The sequence below is a fragment of the Sinocyclocheilus rhinocerous genome, unplaced genomic scaffold (genome assembly GCF_001515625.1).
Source record: "Sinocyclocheilus rhinocerous isolate Xijiao unplaced genomic scaffold, SAMN03320098_v1.1 scaffold616, whole genome shotgun sequence".
NCBI lineage: Eukaryota > Metazoa > Chordata > Actinopteri > Cypriniformes > Cyprinidae > Sinocyclocheilus > Sinocyclocheilus rhinocerous.
Genome location: NW_015631496.1, coordinates 445,796 through 466,473, shown reverse-complemented (window position 1 = coordinate 466,473; position 20,678 = coordinate 445,796). Strand labels below are relative to the sequence as shown.

Genomic DNA, 20,678 nt, shown 5'->3' with positions numbered 1-20,678 from the left:
TGGTCTGATATTGAAATTTATCACCGGTAGGAAATACAAAGTAACAATACCAGCAAAGTGAAGCACAGAGATACTAGCACAAACATCCTAATCCAATCCAGAGTGGTTTCATTTCCAGAGGGAAAAAAAACAATTGATGGAAGAAGAGCTTCTGGCCTAATGACAACACAAAGCAACAGTGCAAATGGCTTTCTAATGAAAACATTGTGTTGGAGAATGGAGTTTTGCACAAATAAATGCTTGTGCATAATTGCTCTTCATTTGCTGCATTACTGTCCTTTCTGAACTCTTCTTCCTTCATCCTCTGTATTTCCTCTTCCTTTACTCCTTGTCCTCCATCGGTGCACCACCCGCCTGGTCTTCTCCCTTCTTTTTGTGACCAGAAACGATGTCATCAATGCGCAGTAAGAGGATGGCCGTCTAAGAGAAAAACGAGAAAATCCATTAACAGTCATAAGAAAAATCACCTCTACCTTCCTCCTGGAGTCTAAAGCAGTTTTTCTCAGTGTATGTGCCATTTTACCTCAACTGCAGTTTTGTATGTCTGGGCTTTAACTGCCAGCGGTTCCCAGATCCCCAGCTGCTCCATATCAGCAAGAGTTCCTGTCTCTCCATTGATACCCCATGAAGAGTTGCCCTCCTGAGTGTGCTTGGCCTGGAAAAGAGATGAGAAACGCTTTAACGCCAACTGAAATGCGAGTTACTCAAGAGTAGCATCAACATACTGAAATAAAAATACAAAAAAATGGTGCTTTCGATTCCACTTACCCTAAGGGAAGTGAGCACTCGTATTGCTGAGGCTCCACAGTTCTGAATGAGTGTACGTGGGATGACCTCCAGGGCCTGAGCCACAGCGCGGTATGGCCACTGCTCTACACCGGTCAGCGCTCGTGAGCGCTCTGTCAGCCGATGGGACACCTCCATCTCCACTGCTCCACCGCCTGGCAACAGATGCGGGTCCAACAGGACGTTACGACAGACCTGCATGGCATCCTGCAGGTTTCGCTCAACTTCCTGAGACAGATCAGTCAAACAGCGACAAGTCAATTAACCTGCACAAAATCCAGATACTCTAGCTGAGCTGATCAAATATTCAACAAATGGCCTGTTGAATTATCTAAGCACCTCTTCCTGAGGGCTGCTCTCACTATAGAGACCTTTGTGAGACACTCTATAACGATTAAAAAACATCCTCATTAATCTTCCTCTGAGCATTGCATAGTCATGAATTTTTAACAGTGGCTCCAGTCTCCTCATTTCTTTGGTTTTTCTCTTTCCGTCTTTTCTCACCGCTAAGATCTCCTTGCTGGCTCCTCTGAGGAGAATGGTGCAGGCTTTGGGGTCTTTACACTCTGTCACAAAGGTGAAATACTCATCGCCAATCTTCTTCACTTCAAATAGACCGGCTCCTGTACCCACATCCTCTTCACGGAGCTCATCTGTTCTGCTGGCAATACGTGCACCACATGCTCTGAGAGAGAGAGACAAGCAGAAGAAGAGTTAAAGTGTTGCCACACTTCTTAAATATTTGACACACTTAGGGTGCTTTCACACCTGGCCCATTGTTTCGGAACCTGGCACGTTTCCCCCCGTAGCTTGTTTCGTTTGGGCATATGTGAACACGGCAATAGCGCCCGGATCCGCGCCAAAACAATCGGTCCGAGATCGCCTGAACGAGGTGGTCTCGGCTCGATTGAAAACGAACTCTGGAGCGGTTCGGTTGTAGTGAGAAAGCAATCCGATCTAATGGACCAACGAACCAGGCTATGTCACAATGTATAATGGGTAATTACGTAAGTTCCGTGAAAAGCATTAGCTTTGTTGTTTTGCTAATACTTTAAAATGAACCTGTGAATGTCTGTGGGTGAGCACGTCTTTGCCATTCAAAAAAAAAAGTGCACTTTTTCATTTTATAACACCGTCTTATTGCTCTTCTTCCTAGTAGGTGCATTTTAAAAATGTTTTCCCGATGAATCCTGGACTCCTGCTCAAAATGATAAATTAATATAAGGACAGCTACAATAAGCCCGTGAAGCTGTTGTCGTTTCATCTTGACGAATGACAGCCGTGACAGCTAAGTGGAATCCCAGAAAATAAGCCGTGGAACTTTGACCAATGAGACAACAGTTTACTCGCGCGTGACTTGTATTAACAAATTTGATCCGTTTAGAAACTTTGCTGTGTAAAAGCGAACCGCACCAAGAATAAAAAGCAACATTGTAATAATTTGAATCCCTGTTTCGGAACAAAGCAATCGATCTACAGGTGTGAAAGCACCCTTAAATTATTGGTTAAGGATTTTTAAGTTATTTTGATTCAGAACCATCAGTATTGTTATTAACTACAAAAAAAGTTTACGCAATAAAAAAAAATGCTAAATAAAATGTTTCATCAATTATACAATTTAAATGTTTAAGACTAAAATAGAGGGGAAAATAGCAAGCACATAAAACTACTACAACTTAAACTAAGATCATTAAAATGGAAAATGAAAAGAAACAAAAACTAAAAGCTAATTTAAAACATTAATAAAAACTACAATTGTACATACTAATATAATACTATTTTTCCATTCACTAATACATTATTCATGCCAAATTGTAAACCATTTTGCCAAATTCATTAAAAAGAATCAAATCATTCTTAAAATGATTGTCACTCACAAATGAGACATCAATGCTCTACACAAGAAGTATCAAAGTGACTCCACTAGGCATATATAAATACAATGTATATCCACTACATATACTGCCATGATTAACATTTTAATATTAATTATCAAGATTTTTTTAATTTAAATTGTCTGTTATTTTCAGGTTTGTCAATGGAACTAAGAAATTAAGATTTGCTTTACAAATTGCAAAATAACCATTGATGCAATGAATTACACAATAAAAACTAAAATGTATAGACAAAAGCACATATTTCTGCACCTTGCAATACGGTTGTTGTCCGTCTTTCTGACACGACGGATCGCAGTGATGTTTGCTTTCATCAGATAGTGCTGAGCCAGATCTAGAGAGATGACAAATTAATACTCACATGATCTAAAAAAAATTAAAAAAAAGACCACCATTGCTTCTCATAAACACATGACTGCATGAATGCTCATATGTACCAGAGATGCCCTTTTCAGTGAAGACCAGGTCAGGTTTGAGACGAATAATATCTTCACAGATCTGCTGGATGTACTCTTCCTCCATCTGCAGAATGCGGGCGAAGTCTTCCTCGCGAGTGATCTCAATATCAGTCTGAGAGGAGCGCGAGGCCAAAGGTCAGTGTTTTAGATGTTTTTAAATAAGCATTCAGAGGAAGATTGTGGATTCAGACAACATCTCACCTGACTCTCACCCTTCTTGTACTCCAGAGAGCAGTCCAGCAGAACAATTCTCGGGTTCTTGATGAGTCTTCGCATACGGGGATGAGTTACATCCTTATTTACCATCACCCCCCTCAGCACACACGAGTCGTCAATGATGCCGCCAGGCACCTATTCACACAAAAACTGCAATTAGGTATATTTACACATTGCTTGACATTTAATCTTTGTTTAAAGTCAATATGAATTGCAGATCCTATGCTAATTTTATCCATTGAGAACAAACTGGATCATGTATTAGTCTTATCGCTAGATTTGGCTCTTGGTTAAGATTATCCAATATTTCACACAACTTCAGTGACATCAGAAAAGAGCAAGTTATTTTATTTTGATTAAAGATTTCTGTTGACAAAAACATTCTGTGATTACATTCAAGACCAAAATTGTGCATATATACAGTAAAACCAAGAAAGAATATGCTCTTTAGGCATATTTCTTTAGGCTGTGTCCTACCTTCTCAACTTTGGCATACTTCTTAATGTCGATCTCCTTGCGTCCGTTTTCCTCCAGCTCAACAGTACGGACAGCATCTAGAGCAATGTTGCAGGCCATGGTGGACCAGCGGCTGAGTGCCTTGGTGTTGATGGCAGAGTTTATTATCTTCAACATCATGTCACGATTATTCACATCTACTGGAGTGCTATGAGGGGGAGGAGGAAGTAGCAAAACTATCAGACTCCAGAGCACTGAAACATTTCAGCCCACTTTAGCCAAACATCCACCTTACCAATCCACTGATAAAACTTAGCAGCTTAATGGAATGGTTTAGGCAAAATAAAAATTTCCTGAAAATGTACTCACCGTAAGTCCATCAGAGATGTAGATAAGTTTGTTTCTTCATCAGATTTGGAGTAATGTAGCATTACGCCACTTGCTTACCAATGGACCCTCTGCAGTGAATGGGTGCCGTCAGAATAAGTTCAAACAGCTGATAAAACCATCACAATAATCCACATGACTCCAGTCCATCAATTTAACGTATTATGCAGTGAAAAGCTGCATGTTTGTAAGACACAAATCCATAATTAAGGCATTTTAACTTTAAACCGATGCAAAATATGAGTCAATCCATACAGTAAACAACATTTCCTCCAGTGAAAAAGTTCATCCCCTGTTGTCCTCTCATATCAAATCCACTGACATATTTGTGATATTAGAACAGTTTCCACCTGTAACTGGTGCTTGATCTGCGCATATTTCTCTCCTGATTCAGACCAAATGACTTTTTCACTGGCGAAAGCAATATTATGGATAGAGGACTTGTATTTTAGCGGGAAGCAACGGTTTGAAGTTCAGAATGTCTTGATGGATTTCGCTTCATTAAATGTTTACTGATTAATTGGAGTTGTACTTCATTCTGACGGCACCCATTGAGTGGAGAGGATCCATTGGTGAACAAGTGATGTAATGCTCCAAATCTGTTTTGATGAACAAACACTCATCTACATCTTAAATAATCGGAGGTGGAGTAATTTTTCAGCAAATTTTCATTTTTCTGTGAACTATTTCTTTATTAATTGAGAGCTCATACAGAACAATTAAACTGGTTGTATGTTTGATTACCTGACGTCTTTGAGTATGTTCAACATGTCATCCAGAGCTTGTCTGTATGCACTGATCACCACGGTAGGATGCATCTGCTGTTCCAAAAACTGCTCAGCCACCGACAGCATCTCACCCGCTGTACACAGAATGGCACATTAGGATTTGCTATTGAACAAATTAAATATTAACATATAAACATGAATTTAATTGTTAGTTGTCAACTTCTTACAATTCTTTTTTCCTAATAATTATTATTAATAATAATATAATGGATTATTTGTAAGTTACTAAACTAGAAAAGTTATTATTCAAGATTACATTTAATCAAACACCTACGTCATTCAATTTCACAGACTCTGTGAACTGAAATTTTCCCTCACCCAGAATAATTACAGAGGTGGTCCCATCTCCAACCTCCTCATCCTGTGTGCGGCTGATCTCAATCATGGACTTGGCAGCAGGGTGCTGGACCTGGATCTGAATGCCACAAAAAAAGAGAGAACATTTTATTAACATTCAATAAATACAAAACCTACATTTTGTTTTACAAATTTATGGAGTGGTATTCACAATCACCTCTCTCAGAATGGCATTGCCATCATTGGTCATGACGATACCACCCATGGGATCCAGAAGCATCTGCGCACAAAGAACAAAACATTTCATCAAACATCTCTTTAGAGCAGTATCATACGTTTCATCTTACAATAAACAATGCACCAAAATATAAGTGTGGACTAAACACCAGAAACACACCTTCATCATAGCCCTTGGTCCCAGACATGTCCTGATGATATCTGCTATGGTCTGAAAGGAGGATGAAGCAGCAGGCTAGTGATTTTGTTTCATCTGACATGTCTTTAAAAAAAAAATCAATAAATAAAACAGACCCACCTTTGCCGCAGTGATGTTTCCTAGCTGGACCTTTCGTCCAGACTCTCTCTTGATGTTCTGACCTGTTATGAGCAGAAACAGAACCAGTGTGGTTAAATCAGTTTGAACCCTAATTATTTTCTTCGTTCAGAAAATAAAAATTCTAAAAAACAATGATTTAAAATCTAACACAAATTAAATATTTGACATGCTAACAGAACATATCAATAACGTTACGAGTCTAAGCATATGAACAGGGTGCAGCTCTGGTCAGCACACTCTCTGTGCCGTTAGCCTTATGCTAACTAATTCATTACTTTAAAACCTCCGTTAGACAGAACCGACTGCCCCATAAAGCCAGCAAATGACTGAGAACTCAGCAGCGCTAGCGTTATTATTGACTGTGCAACTTGTGGTGCAATTGGCTTAAACAATATTATTATTAATACGCAATGTTAGCAATGAGGCTAACACAATGACTAATCTGAACACTGACATGAGCTTGTCACACACGCGAGGCCCCCGTGCCACACTAGTTAGCTTAGCATTCTAACACCAATGCATGAATAAAACTATTCACACCGTTACCGAGTCCAGCAGCGGCTCATATGAAAGCTACACTTGCGCATTTTCAGATGGAATAATGAAATAAGCACTCACTAAGCACGAGAACCGGTCGGCCCATCATGTTTGCGGCGTGGTTTAGATCACCGGTACCTGACAACGCGCACAACGGCGAGAGGAGAGGATCCACGAGGCGTGGCTGGGGATTCAGCGACACAGTGGACCAATGAGCAAGCGAGACGCATTTGACATACACATATCTCCACCAATCAAAGAAAGCTCAGCAACGCTTGTGGGTGGGTGTAGACTGGAGCAGAACTGAAAAGTTCTCGAAAGAATCCGGTCAGGATGAAGATTTCCGAGATAAAAACTTAAATTTTACTTACAAGTAATTAAACGCTTAATTTTAGATTTGCATCCAAGAAAAGCTAACTGTACACTGTAAAATATTTTTTAATGAAAAATAAATGAAATATTACAGTAAAAACTCTGAAATGGTTAACCAGGTTAAATTACCATATAAGGTAATATTAAAATTAAAGGACTAAAACGTAGGTATAAACTAATAAATAAATCTGCTTTTAATAATAATATATTATTGTTTTTGAAGACTATTTATATATATTTGTCTGTATTTATTCAAAAATTAATTTTATTTTTAATATATTTAAAATATTATTTTAAATACAACTTTTGTTTAAAATTGAAAAACAAACTGAAAAAAGCTCATCTTACTATGCAACCTTTCGAACAGTACTACAATTATACAACAAAAATATGCTACAATACACACACAATCAAGTGTCTGTCCATTTCTTTATTATGACTGCAAACGCCAAAACACCATTTTTTGATGACATAAACAGTTCAAGAAGTGTCAAACTTCTAAAAGATTTCTAGCCTAGGAGCAGATGTTAACGTCTCACATCCTCACATGTATGGATGGAGGATGCGATCCAAGACCCTTACAGATGTTTGATTTGACATGACAGACATTAGCAGGTAGTAGAGGTACCCCAATTCTTTTCATAGACTTGTTATTGCAGTCATCAACTGTTTACAGAATCTCTAACACATCCTGTAGACTTGAAACAAAGTTTTTATAGTGGCATATGAACAGTGTTGGGAGTAACGCATTACAAAAGTATACAATTCAGAGACAGTAATATTGTAATGTAACTAATTACTTTCAAAAGACAGTAACTAGTAATATATAATGTATTACATTTTGGAAGTAACTTGCCCAACACTGCATATGAATGGACTATGAAGAGATTGTGTAACTAATGCACCAATGCAGTAACAAATTTCAACATTTTGTAAACTAAGCCAGCAGTAAGGAGTGAGGTACAAACTTCTTAACTTAAAAGCATTCAGTCAGTGGAACACTTTAGGATGCTACAGTAACATGTTTGTGATAAGTGACCTATAAACACAGTCTTTCTTTAAATAAAGAGACAGGAAATTAACATATTTCACATATGCAGTGCATTTTGTTATAAAAGAGAGAATAAAAGAAAACGGAGGCAACTTGGCAGCAGATTTTTGAATAACTGATGTAAAAACAGTATTTTAACTATAAACTGCATTCCTTATGTGTCCAGTAGTGTATTGACTAACATTTTACAAGTGATGCATTTTATCATGTGCTTCGATGATCCCGATTGATGTCATGAACAGCTGCGAGTAACATATTTGGCTGAAGTGGGTTTGTGCATTTCTCCACCTGTAAAATTCAGCATCTTATTGTTTGTTTACAGTTCATCCCTTGATTCGTCTAAGATGAGCGGATTTGTGGCCTCTTTCTTCAGGAAGGCGATGAAGTCACTAACCTCACGACCACCCTGTGGGACAAAAACGTTTAAGTAACACTGTAGCCATTTGTCTCTGTCTCTCTGTGTGTGTGTGTGTGTGTGTGTGTGTGTGTGATGATATTCACCTCATATCGCTGTGGCTGGTCTTTTTGTCCAGAAGGCACAAAGTAAATGGTTGGAAATCTGCAGTTTAGGCAAAACAGGTGATGAATCAAGTAGAAAAACAGCTGAATGTCACAGAATGTTTGTTGTAATGAACTATAAATAGATCAGAGACATAAAGAGAGACAGATTGTTACCCTTGGACATCATAATTTGGGGGCACATCATTAGCAGTGGCGTCCATTTTAGCAATTACAATGTTGGGGTCCCCAGAAAGCTAAGACAAACACAAAATAAAATCCAAATAATGAGCACTGTGGGCCTACAGTGGCATTATTTTTGGCATATACTACTGTTTGGGGTCAGTGAGATTTTTTATTATTATTTTTTTACGTTTTCATTTAGCAAGGTGCATTGAATTAATGTTGTAAAAAAAAAAAAAAACTGTATTTCAAATAAATGTTGTTCTTTTGAACTTTCTATTCAGCAAAAAGTCCTGGAAAATACATATATAATACAATAACATTGCTAATAATAAATGTTTCTTGAGCACCAAATCAGTATATTAGAATGATTTCTGAAGGATCATGTGACACTGAAGACTGCAGTAATGACTGCTGGAAATTCAGCTTTGTCATCACAGGAATAAATGTATTAAAACATAAAAGTTATTTTAAATTGTAATAATATTTCATATTATTATTCATTTTACCATATTTTTGATCAAATAAATGCAGCCTTGGTGACTTACTTCATGAACATTAAAAAAAATCTTACTGACTCTAAAACCCCAGCCTCTGATGAAAAATGCTTTATATTATATATACATTGTGTTAACAGACCTTTTCTCCAAGCTCCTTGTATATGGGCTCCAGGTTCTTGCAATGGCCGCACCAGGGAGCGTAAAATTCAACCAACACATCCTTCTCTGGATCATTCACAATCTCGTCAAATGTGTCAGCAACAACAACCTGTGGAACCACATACGTAACGAATACCAGAAAACTTAAATAAATACATAAATAAAATAAAATAAAAAACATCTCTGTGGGTCCACTGACCTTGACAGGGTCATCATTGGACTCTGGAACAGGCTCAGATTTCACATATCGCTTCAATCTTTTAGCAAAGTAATCCTCCAGGAACCTCTCCAAGGACTTGCCATCTCGTCTACAGAACCAAACACAGAATGAGCTTCTAAAGCCTTTTCTCAAATCTATTGATTATTTCTTAACTGGGTGTAAACAGAAAAGCATTGTGTGTAGAGACTAGTGTTTTGTAAAACTCACGTGAATTCTTCCTGCATGGAATACTTGTGTCCCTCTCTCGTCCGGATTGTGACGAGGGGAATGTCTCCTCCCTCAGACGAACCCAAACCAAACTCCTCCTCAAGCTCATCCTGGAACTCCTGTCGATCTGCCACAGCAAAACTCAGACCTCGATCCTGGAACTGTGTCGCCACCTTCATTATTCTGAAAGAGACAATGAGAAATGTACAGATATAAAAAGAACAAATATACTGATATTCCTAAGATTGGGTGCTCACCTGTTCCTCCAGTAGTTTGTGCCTTTGAGATTTCGTAAGTAATCTACATTGTAATATGTAGTAAGCAGATCACTTCCTCTCAGAATGTCCCTATTTTCTGTGGTCAAATGTGGACAGAGACCAAATCTAAAAGCAGAGTGAAATGAAATAACAAGACCAAGAATCATAGTCACAATAAATCAATTTGCATTTTTAAATGGAGTTCCAACTGTTTGATCAATCACCCACAAAATATACAAGCATAAAAGAAACTTACACATTGTCTCTGATGAATGTACGGAGAGAGGAATAAGAAATGGATTCTGTGTATTTCACCACATTTTCCTCAAACTTGCTGTTTAAACGAGGGGGACGAAACAGCAGAACACACCTGAATGAAAAAGACAAAGAGAAGAAAAAGCGCAATCTTTGAGACGTTTAAAAATGTACAGTTCCTCTACTCAATATTAACATTTTCAGTCATTAAAACTGACATTTCACAGCCTATATGACGTGTGCACAACCCTCACATCTGTTCATATTTGGATAGCTTACCTTAAAAGTACCTAAGCTATCACATATAACATAATATTTGAGAAATATTTCAGCCTATATAATTTTTGAAATAGGTCCTTCTTTAGTAAGCACTACTTCTGACAGCAAATAAATACTGATCATAGTAGTCACTTCCTTCATGCTCTGTGTCATACGTACTCTCCATCTACGCCGTATTTCAGGCCTGTTCCCACATCAGTGGAATGAGCAAATCGATAGCTGTCCCTCAGGGCACTGGAGACCTTCATAAACTCTGCAAGCTGTGTACTGTCTTCCCCAGAGAAGAAGCCTGAGCAAAACCATGAACAAAGACACAAGAGGACAAAACTTGAAAGGAGAGAACTTAAGCCTCTTTTAGTTTCAAGAGAGATTCAAATGAATACAGAAGTCAAATATGATTGGTTTTGAGCTTCTGCTGCAGAAGCGATTTAAGATGTTTTGGCAGGTTTTACAAATTCAACTCACCCACCACACTGGCCTCATAGTTGTCGACAAAAGAATCCAAATCCGCCTCACTGGGCAGAGACACAGAACTTGGACCTGCTTGTTTTTTCATGTAGCTCACAATGCCATCTATTTCAGATCAAGTTATAGGTACGTAAGACACCAAAATAATTACAGCCAAAAAATAACGACAATATAAAACACACTGCCATTGAAAGGTTTGGGATCAGTAAGATTTTTTAAAAGAAATTAATACATTTAAATGGATCAAAAGTTACAGTAAAGACTGATGCATAATGGTACAGGATTCAAAGAATTCAGAAAAAAGTTACACGATTTCCACAGAAAAACTAAAGTTTTCAACAAGAAATGTTTCTTGAGCACCAAATCAGCAAATACAAATTCTTTCTGAAGGATCGTGTGATACTGAATACTGGAGTAATGGCTGCGGCCCTTACAGAAATAAATTATTGTTATGATATATTTGCTTTTTGAACAGTACTGTATGTATGGACACAAAATATCAACCTGCTATTCTGGGGCCATCATAAGATCCAGCTTCCCCTCCATTGCGGAAGATTTTAAGGGTGGGATACCCATTCACTCCAAAACGCTCACATGTCTCTGAGTTCACGGTGCAGTCAACCTGATCAAACATCAGGAAAGAGACACATTCACTAAACATATATAAAAACATAATCTTGCAGATTGAGTCACCTGCTTAACATTAGGGAGGCTAAAGATTTGTGCTGGGTAATAGGAACTGGTGTGTCCATCACTCCTCACCTTTGCCAGAGGCAGTGTCCCTTTCAGCTTTGTGGCAGCAGCCTCATATTCCGGAGCAAGCTGCTGACAATGACCACACCTGTGGTAACATCATACCAGGGATATTAATGATACATAAAGGCATTGTACTATTTAACTGCAATGGCAGCTAGATAGTTTCAGCTTCAGATAGATCTTATGGAGAAAATCCCTAATGTTATTGTTTAAATGAGAGAATTGTGCATTTGCATCATAATTTAGGTTCATGCACCGCCATGCATCATAATTTAGATTTATGCACTACATGCATTGACAACCATTGTCATTCTCCACATAGTCCAGACATAAACAAGGAAAACCCAACTTACGCTCTGGTCGCTGTACAAATAGTTAATTACAACCCTACTACAACCTGTCTTCAGATGGAATTATACTTTTATGCATTTATAACAAATACATCTTATCTGGGACATACCAAGGTGCGAAGAACTCCACCAGCAGAGTCTCATGCATGGCTGCGCTCCGGTCAAAGTCAGAGTCTCCGAGCTCGAGCACATCGCTGCCCTCCGCACACCACACAGTCAGTACCAGACAGATGATAAACCGAGGTAAACGCATTTTGACTCGTGTCAGCGGAGACTAGAGACGCGTGAATGTTGAAGTTGGCCCCGCTGCGCGAGTAGCAGATGTATGGATCGCCTGAAGGTCCATAAAAGCACCGTTCTTCTGGCAGAGCGCGTTTGATAAATTCAGTGCACTGGTACAAGGCCTTTACTTGGTATAACGTGCCTTCGGTCGCGTGGTGCACCAGCACATGGGATTTATTACACTCTAATCATTTAATCTTTTAGATACGGCTAGTTTATGAAAATCAATAAAGTGTTTAAAGACCATAAGTCAAAGGAGGGGAAGGTATGCAGTGATTTATTTTAGCACTAGGTGTCACCATTAATACAGACACATCTTATTTAGATAAGAAGAGGCTTTGGCCTGTCAAGAGGTTGCTTTTTCGAGATTTTGAGACTGGACAGACATTAAATCAGACAAAATATATACTATAATAATATTTAAGAAATATCACAATAGCAAGTGTACTATTGTTATGAATAAAATAAGCTCTTAAACAGGCCTTTGATTTTCAGCAGTGAAATATTGCTTTAATATAACAAAAGATAGCCTACTACTGAATAAGAAATTTTAGACAAGTACTGGTTTCAAGTATAGTGGTGTTTTCTTAAATGAATCCGTTTCGAATGAGATGACTGAGTGAGTGATTCAGTGACATGCTCATATCGCCAGTGTTGAGGGATAGGCATTCAAGTAACACAATCAGATGACTTTTTTCAAGTAACTAGTAAAGTAACACATTATTTTTAAATTGAAAAGAAAATATCTTAGTTACCTTTTCAAATAAATAAACGACACTTTAGACTGACAGCTCTCCTGTCCTCATATTGAGAGAAATCGGGTGTAAGTGCAGAGGCGTTGTGTGTACTATGTAAACATGATGGTTACTGTAGGCCTAGTTCTAGACTAAATGTGAACATACATTTTCTCATCTCACTTGCACAGATTTAGTAGCCTATTCCTTAAAATGAATAAAAACAGTGATATGCAATCTCGGAATATGAAGCAAACTTGCAATAATTAAATAACACAAATATCCTTTATGTATTTAATCCCATTTTATTAACCAATGTCTTTGCTGCTGACCTTCGATTTTCTAATTCAACCATACGGATAAGCAAAAATGATTTTAGATAAACATAACATTTGTGTTTCTTTCTTTCTTTCTTTCTTTTCCTGCATCCTATTTTTCACGCAATCCAGAATGGCAACACAGCTGAAAGGTTTGTTTGGGCTGCGTCCTCTACTGTACAGACGTGAAGTTACATTTTCTTCAGCCTGAGGCTTATTCATTTCACTTTTGGTGTGAAAGGGCTTTTTTTATTTGCCAAAAATAGACATTTATATTAAAAACAATTAAACAAGCCCAGCCCATATAAGAAAAAGTTATGAAAAGTAACACTAAATTAATGTAACACATTAATAATGTATAATAATGTACTTTCCATAAAAAGTATCAAAAATTAACACAATTAGTTACTTTTCAAGGGAGCAACAAAATACTGTATTGCATTACTTTTATAAGTAACTTTCCCCAACAGTGCTTGTCGTTGTTGTATAAAATATATTTGGGATGCAGTGCATCATACCTCTTTAGAAATGCAAAAATATTTCTGTGTACTTATTAAAAGATTTTCACAGAACAAGAAGTTACACAAAGAAACACATCACCTGGGGAATTTCAAGACCTACAGTACAATGTGCAAGTGAAGTTCCTGTCTTCAGATGATAAGCTAATGCCAAAACTGACTCAGCCTATCTTTTGCTGAGTGTTTTATTGAAACGGAAACCCTGTTTTCCTTCATTCTCGATTATTTCCTAAATTATAGTGTGTTATCTGTTAATACAATGCATGGAGCGGAAATACGTCCTGGAGCATCACTTATCATTAAAGCCAGCAGGAAACCATTCTCACGGACCCTTCAGTGCAATGGCTTACCAATCATAGTTGTTAAAGCCTTCTTTTGGCCAGCTATTTTTGAACAGACATTCGAATAGTAATTTAGAAAGAGGGATGCTTTGATGTCCCAGATCCTGAATTTTCCATTTCACTCCCCCATTTTAACCAAATCCCTTATTTAACTTTCCAGACCATCCTAAAACAGACAATCATTGTGTTTCAGTTTTAGCTACTCTTTTTTATTTAATCTCCAAACCTAAATCTGGAGACAATGGTGTAAAATCCCTTGTGAATCATTTTAATATGTGCTTACTGCGATGGCGGTATGTAATGAGGGATTAATTAACTACTGTATCTATTAAAAAAAACTCCTCCAAGTTAATCATTTTGATTTCTTTGTTTTGTAATGTTTGACCCCTTACATAAACAACTAAAATGGATAGTCACATTTCTCCTAATACGTTGTGTGAAAATTATGGGGAAAACTATATTTGAATAACATTTGTCAGCTGAGTTTTATGAAACGTTATAGAAATGTAATGTAAAACAGCTTGAAAGAAAAATATTATTAGGTTCATTACGTAATTATTCCCATTACTTTAACACATCATTGGGGTCTAGAACATGAGGGTTAACATTTATAAATATTTTAGTGTAACCTATAATATGTAGTGTATGGAAATGTCAATAGACATACATCTATTTAAGACTTCCATTTGTTAAGACTGTATTGTATAATGTTTTGTAATGACAGTTTTATGCCAAACTGTACTATACCTATACACTAAACTATACTTAGAAGAACTAAACAGTGGGAGGGAGAGAATACAGTAGGCGTAAGCGCTTGCCCACTCCTCGCGCACTTGCAACTCGATTGTCTTGAGGTTCTGTCACTGTCGCGCGCTCTCCAGCGCATAGATACAGAGAGTGATTTAGCACACACCGGTTTAGCGATCACTTTGGAAGCAGGACACAGCTTCCAAAGAAGTTTACAAAAGGACGTACATCTATCTGTAAGAGTATCTTGATTGTCCTCGGGACGGAGCACTCCAGAACATCGCTCAATAAAGTTCAATGCCACTTCTCCAGTAAGGTAAGAAAGTTTACGCTACTCACAATACAATTGAATGGAATGTTTAAGACTTTTCATACCGCAAAGGACATGATTGATTTCTTGATTGCGTTCAGTTTTTGTATAGCCTACTTTTCTTAGCATCTTTGTCCTGATGTTTTTTCTGTTGAAGTTTCCATCTTCTGTCCTGACCTACTTCTTGAAGTCTGGTTTTGATGAGATTATGTGATTACTTTTTCTTAGGGTTCACTCTCAAATTTACAATTTTCAAACAAACCATATCGTTCAAACCAAAAATTGTATAGTGTTTAATGTAAATGTACACTTCAAAACAGAATAAACCTTTATTGGTAGATTTCATTAGCTCACACAATAACTGTAAAAAAAACTAAGTAAATATCTGAAAAATTGTGGTTTTCCTGTAAAATTAAGGTGCAATTTGGCTGCTGAAACATAGATGTGCATTGACTTTTTTTTTAGACCGAATCAGACACAGATGTGTTTGTGATCTGAAGCAGGTGCTTCTTTATCCATCTTATGTTTTTTTTCCCATCAAAATTACATTTTTATAATTTGCATAATAAAACAGCATACAGTAGCCTATGTTTAAAAATTACATGTATTTTGTATGTGATGCCTGTCATAATACAAATATCTGAGTCACGGCTGTGTTATTTGAAGGAGAATGGTGGAATGGCACACACATTTTATCTTTTTGTGAGTCATATCAAAGGCACTGCCAATGTTTTTTGTTCATTTGTTGTTGATCTAACAGATTTTTAGCATTGCATGCTATTTGAGAATTTCTTCCCTACAACATTCTAGTGTCAGGCACTTGCAGATACAAACAAACCACAGCCCTGCAAAACCACAATTGGCCAAAAGGCCATTAGATCCAGGAGATGCTGATCTTGACCTTGTTTCTAGATGATTCCAGACCATTTAAATGAGTCCACTACCTGTTTTGCCATCTTTTTTATTCCAGACCACAATATCCCCTAAAACAGGTCAGACTTATGAATAGGAGCTCAGAAAAAATCACTTGTACCTGCCAATGGTTCCACATCTGGAGAGCAGAGACTAATTGATTTCCACAGGAGAAACGTTTCACCTTGACAGCAGCATACTGAGGTCCTCATAAAAAACATCTGCTTTGGATATGATTTCTTTGTTGGGTCATGAGCACTGGGTTGGCACAGACCCTTTAACTGAAATTCTTCGGATTACGCCAGGGGGTCTTGATTCAGTAGTTCACAGCTGTTTGTGTTATGAGATAATTTATGTCATGAAATTAATTTTAAATTAGCAGCTATTAAACTGGAATTGTTTTCTGTAAAGCAATCTAATATGTAAACATTCAAAAAAAAAAAGAGAATTTGATATCTGATTTTAAGTTTTGTAAATCTTTAAACTGTCTTTTTATGTGTTTAAATTATTAGCCGTAACCTTCTACATGTCAAAAATTGACTTTATATGAGTTCAGGGCGAAATAAAATAGTACAGAGAAAAGAACATACAGAGGTCAGTGGTGATGAGATGGGGGTGTTGTGTTAACAGATGAAGACGGTGGGTAATATTTCCACCATATGCTTACATAAGCCTCATGCTTTTTGCAGGCAGAGGCCTAAGGAGGGCTTTGGATCTGTGGGCTTCTGCCTAAAGCTGTTCCCATTTATTTGTCCATTGCTGGACTTTTCTGCATTTTTGTTAATTCATTTTGCATTTTTGTTTGCTTTTGTTTGCACATCCCTGTTTATTTTCAGTGAGTCAGTGAGAAGATCTCTGATCTGAAAGTCGGTCGGTCTTGGAGAGAATTGAAGCACAGCCGCAGAGCTGGTAGTCATTAGGAGAGGGGAAAGTGACTCTGATGTCTGTTTGCACGGAAGAAAAGACAAACAACCCATCTAGGGTGAAATATAGAAACATAGTTGTGTTTGTAAATCTCATACAAGTGTTTAAGTGGAGAACTCTTGAAAAATGATCACGACAGCTGGCAGTAAAGCTCATTTTGTGATTGTTGTGATACAGAAAAGGGCTATGATTTACAACAGTTATATCTGTCATTCCCTTCAGTCAAAACAAAGCCATTGTTGTGTAAAAATCCGGTCCTTCATATTTGGAATTGACATTTGAACTCAGACTTGCAGCCATTGATTCTACCGCTGTCCTCCTGCTGTCTCAGGGTTGTATTTTAAATCAGGTAGATGACAGGGGAAAATAATAACCCTCCTCATCTTTTCCTTTTGCTTTAGTATTATGGAAAAGGCATACTGGCACTGTGCTGAAGTTTGTCCCATGAGATCCAATCGGAAAATTCATTGTGGTAAAATATGAGGTCAGGACAAACGGTCTTTTATATTTATGTGGGAGACACACAGAAATAGAGAGATTTGACTTTATACATTTGTATTGTGAGTGTGCAGTGGTGTCTATCAAAGGGAAATGGTCACTGGATGACAGGACCTGTATTTTCTCTCAAGATGTTTCCTTTTGTTTGTTTCTGGTAAACTCCCTGGTGTTCTTCAGAATGAGAGGAGGATACAGTAGAGACCCGAGGACTCGGATATTTTTTATTTATCTTACAGACAATGAATTGTAAACACCAATACATTAAGTAATGGATCCTCAAGCACAAGCACAAATGGAAGAAAGATTTGCATGGAAAAAATTTCATTTCATTTGGATTCAGATTTTGTTGGCAGCACAGGAAATTGCCCCCTGTGTTTCCTCTGTTACTCTCTCTGTGTCTTCTCTTGTGCCCAGGACATCCTGAGACCACCATCTGGCAAATACCTGCCCTCTTTTTCTGTCTCTCCTTCTCACTCTCATCCTGTTTTTTCTGCCTTGTTGTTGAAGATATATGACCTGCGCATATCAGGTTCATAGTCTTTAGATGCATTTAAAATCTGCCAATTAGTTAAGATATATAAATATCTCAATAACACACACTACTATTCAAAAGTTTGAGGTCAGTATGATTTTTTAAGAAATAAATACTTTAAGTGAGAGGAGCAATAAACTGTTAAAAAGTGACAGTAAGCCATTTATAAAGTTACTAAAGATTCCTAGTTCAAATAAATGGTGTTTTTTAACCTATTCATCAAAAAATATAGAAAAATATTATGTCTGCAGAATATATTAATCGCATAGTAAAAAGTATGAAGTAAAGTTTGGAGTCAGTACATTTTTTTTATATTTAGCAAGGTGCATTAAATTGATCAAAGTGACAGTAAAGACAAAAGATTTCAAATAAATGCTGTTCTTTTGAACTTTCTATTCATAAAAGAAACTTAAAAAAAAATATGTATCACAGTCCCCACATAAATATTAATTGCAAATTGTAATAATATTTCACAATATTTCTGTCCTTACTGTATTTTTGATAAACTAAATGCAGCTTTGGTGAGCATAAGTGCCTTTCAAAATAAACTGTAGAAAACTTTAAAAATTACTACTTTTTACTACTAATTACTACTACTTTAAAGTTTAAATCCCATTCAGAGTTTTGAAAATGCATTTGGTCAGTATGGCAAGGGACTCTTTAACATTTAAGAAACCTCTGGATTGGGGTTAAAATATTGTCTTCATTGTGACGGGAGTGAGAGGAGGAGAATAGAGTCACCTTCAGGGCAGACAGAGAGCGATGCATTTCTTTTTCTGTGGTTTACTTTCAAATGCTCAGATTCAGAAACATCTGGTTATTTTTTCAGCTGTAAAAAGGCGATAAAAAGACGGTTTTAATAAGGAGCAGGCATCCTCCTCGCGCTCCAGAAGGGCTCTGCAGCGATGGCCAGTTGAGTAAATCAGAAAGCTTTAGGAGGAATGTACTGGCAGCGAATGGACTTCCTCTGGCGAGATAAATGATGGCAAATGGGTGAAGCAGTGATATTGTGTGGTACCAAATCCCTGAACTCCCTCATTCAAACGTTATCTCAGCATTATCCCCATGCACACATTTTATCAAAAGCTATAAGAGAAACAGCAGATCTTTAAGCTGGCAAACAGAAAAATATTTTAGCGTTGCTTTGCAAAAATATTTTGCCGGAAAACTATGAAGGCTTTGGTTTCATCATGCACCTGGATTCAGTCCTAATGCCTTTTCTGAGTGCTGCACTCCTCTTTGCACTTAGGGGAGGCTCAGTGTTGTATGTCACACTCGCTTGAATAGATCCAGGTCTGATCCAAATGTTATAAATAAAATTGGGGAAAAAATGTAAAAATATGGACATGAATTCATTCATCATTATCATCAGTAAAACCTGCTGCAGTTCCTCCATCTGTCTGCACAGGCATAGCGGCCACCTCATTCTGATCCAAATGTTTGTTATTCTGTCTCATAAATAAATGGGCCTCTTAAGGTAAATTCCTGTGTGGGACAGCTTTACTATACCCAGGACATCCAGTACTGCCCAGGCAGTACAATAAAACACCACAGACAAGGGAAAAAAGCACACATATGAAAAGTTCCTTACAGTTTTTTAAAATTGCTTTGGCGCAATTTTCACAAGCGATTGGTAAATTTTCAAAACTCTTAGTACCAATATCACAACAGATCATCAAAAGTGCACTTTTTTCAAACATTTCAGCATATTTTCAATTGTGTTCGTACAATACACACAATCACAATATCCTATTCACTACACAAAATAAGTGTTTCATCTATATAAATGTTTCATTCACAGTAACTGCCTTTCATAAAGCTATTACTAGCAAACGTTTCGTTTGCATGACTTTTCATTCAGTTTAATACATTTGTCTATTATTGAATCTATCTCATCTTAATGGTTAATCAGTGAATCATTTGGTGCATGTATAGATATACTGTAGATTCAATAGATATAGTTTCTATAGAACATGATTGCAATTTAGGGATGACCAAATGCAATTAATTATTTTTACAATATCACAACAGATCATCAAAAGTGCACTTTTTTCAAACATTTCAGCATATTTTCAATTGTGTTCGTACAATACACACAATCACAATATCCTATTCACTACACAAAATAAGTGTTTCATCTATATAAATGTTTCATTCACAGTAACTGCCTTTCATAAAGCTATTACTAGCAAACGTTTCGTTTGCATGACTTTTCATTCAGTTTAATACATTTGTCTATTATTGAATCTATCTCATCTTAATGGTTAATCAGTGAATCATTTGGTGCATGTATAGATATACTGTAGATTCAATAGATATAGTTTCTATAGAACATGATTGCAATTTAGGGATGACCAAATGCAATTAATTATTTTTACACTAAAAGTATTTTATTTAAGATGATAACCACTATTTTGTAAGGGTGTGTGTGTGTGTGTGTGTGTGTGGTTCAGGTAAACCCTATTTAATGGGGACGAAATGTCCCCACAAAGATGGCAATATCTGAAATCATTGTCCTTTTTTGGGTCCAATGAGAAAAAAATTAATTTTCGTAAGGGTATTTAGGAGTAGGGTTAGTGTAGGGGAGACAGTATAAAACCCATTACTCCTATGGAATGTCACTAGGAAAACC

The 20,678-nt window shown here is 37.1% G+C and overlaps 3 protein-coding genes and 1 long non-coding RNA gene across 4 annotated transcripts in view; 1 reads left to right on the top strand and 3 right to left on the bottom strand.

Moving 5' to 3' along the window:
• On the bottom strand, nucleotides 1-6,485 carry cct3 (chaperonin containing TCP1, subunit 3 (gamma)). Its single transcript, XM_016554510.1, has 14 exons — nucleotides 6,458-6,485; nucleotides 5,819-5,880; nucleotides 5,681-5,731; nucleotides 5,501-5,563; nucleotides 5,305-5,401; nucleotides 4,943-5,060; nucleotides 3,833-4,019; nucleotides 3,341-3,490; nucleotides 3,119-3,251; nucleotides 2,934-3,015; nucleotides 1,291-1,471; nucleotides 769-1,014; nucleotides 524-655; nucleotides 1-420 (listed from the first exon to the last, which is right to left on the bottom strand). The coding sequence occupies exons 1-14, from the start codon at nucleotides 6,483-6,485 to the stop codon at nucleotides 322-324; spliced, it is 1,629 nt and encodes a 542-aa protein (XP_016409996.1). The 3' UTR covers nucleotides 1-321.
• Nucleotides 6,486-7,616: 1,131 nt separating this feature from the next.
• LOC107741739 (protein disulfide-isomerase A3-like) lies at nucleotides 7,617-12,479 on the bottom strand. The gene is made up of 13 exons (XM_016554509.1): nucleotides 12,042-12,479; nucleotides 11,588-11,666; nucleotides 11,330-11,447; nucleotides 10,823-10,930; nucleotides 10,517-10,646; nucleotides 10,080-10,193; nucleotides 9,824-9,949; nucleotides 9,567-9,749; nucleotides 9,339-9,447; nucleotides 9,120-9,248; nucleotides 8,475-8,554; nucleotides 8,301-8,358; nucleotides 7,617-8,205 (listed from the first exon to the last, which is right to left on the bottom strand). Exons 1-13 carry the CDS (start codon nucleotides 12,182-12,184, stop codon nucleotides 8,116-8,118), a joined length of 1,467 nt encoding a protein of 488 aa, XP_016409995.1. The 5' UTR covers nucleotides 12,185-12,479; the 3' UTR covers nucleotides 7,617-8,115.
• Nucleotides 12,480-14,872: 2,393 nt separating this feature from the next.
• The window catches only part of LOC107741737 (uncharacterized), a 10,468-nt gene continuing 4,662 nt past the window's right edge, over nucleotides 14,873-20,678 (bottom strand). The window contains exon 3 of the long non-coding RNA XR_001640229.1: nucleotides 14,873-14,887. This is a non-coding gene — a long non-coding RNA (uncharacterized LOC107741737). The remainder of the gene's footprint in view (nucleotides 14,888-20,678) is intronic.
• The window catches only part of pear1 (platelet endothelial aggregation receptor 1), a 40,517-nt gene continuing 34,819 nt past the window's right edge, over nucleotides 14,981-20,678 (top strand). The window contains exon 1 of the mRNA XM_016554508.1: nucleotides 14,981-15,186. The gene's annotated coding sequence lies outside the window, so the exon portion shown is untranslated. The remainder of the gene's footprint in view (nucleotides 15,187-20,678) is intronic.

Coding starts and splice junctions, on each gene's coding strand:
- cct3 (XM_016554510.1), bottom strand. CDS start 6,485: ATGATGGGCCGACCGGTTCTCGTGCTTA. Junction 3,252..3,340: donor ACAAGAAGGGTGAGAGTCAG/GTGAGATGTTGT, acceptor CGCTCCTCTCAG/ACTGATATTGAGATCACTCG. Junction 1,472..2,933: donor GACAACAACCGTATTGCAAG/GTGCAGAAATAT, acceptor TCTCTCTCTCAG/AGCATGTGGTGCACGTATTG.
- LOC107741739 (XM_016554509.1), bottom strand. CDS start 12,184: ATGCGTTTACCTCGGTTTATCATCTGTCTGGTACTGACTGTGTGGTGT. Junction 11,667..12,041: donor GTGGAGTTCTTCGCACCTTG/GTATGTCCCAGA, acceptor ATGTTACCACAG/GTGTGGTCATTGTCAGCAGC. Junction 8,359..8,474: donor CCAAATTATGATGTCCAAGG/GTAACAATCTGT, acceptor CCTAAACTGCAG/ATTTCCAACCATTTACTTTG.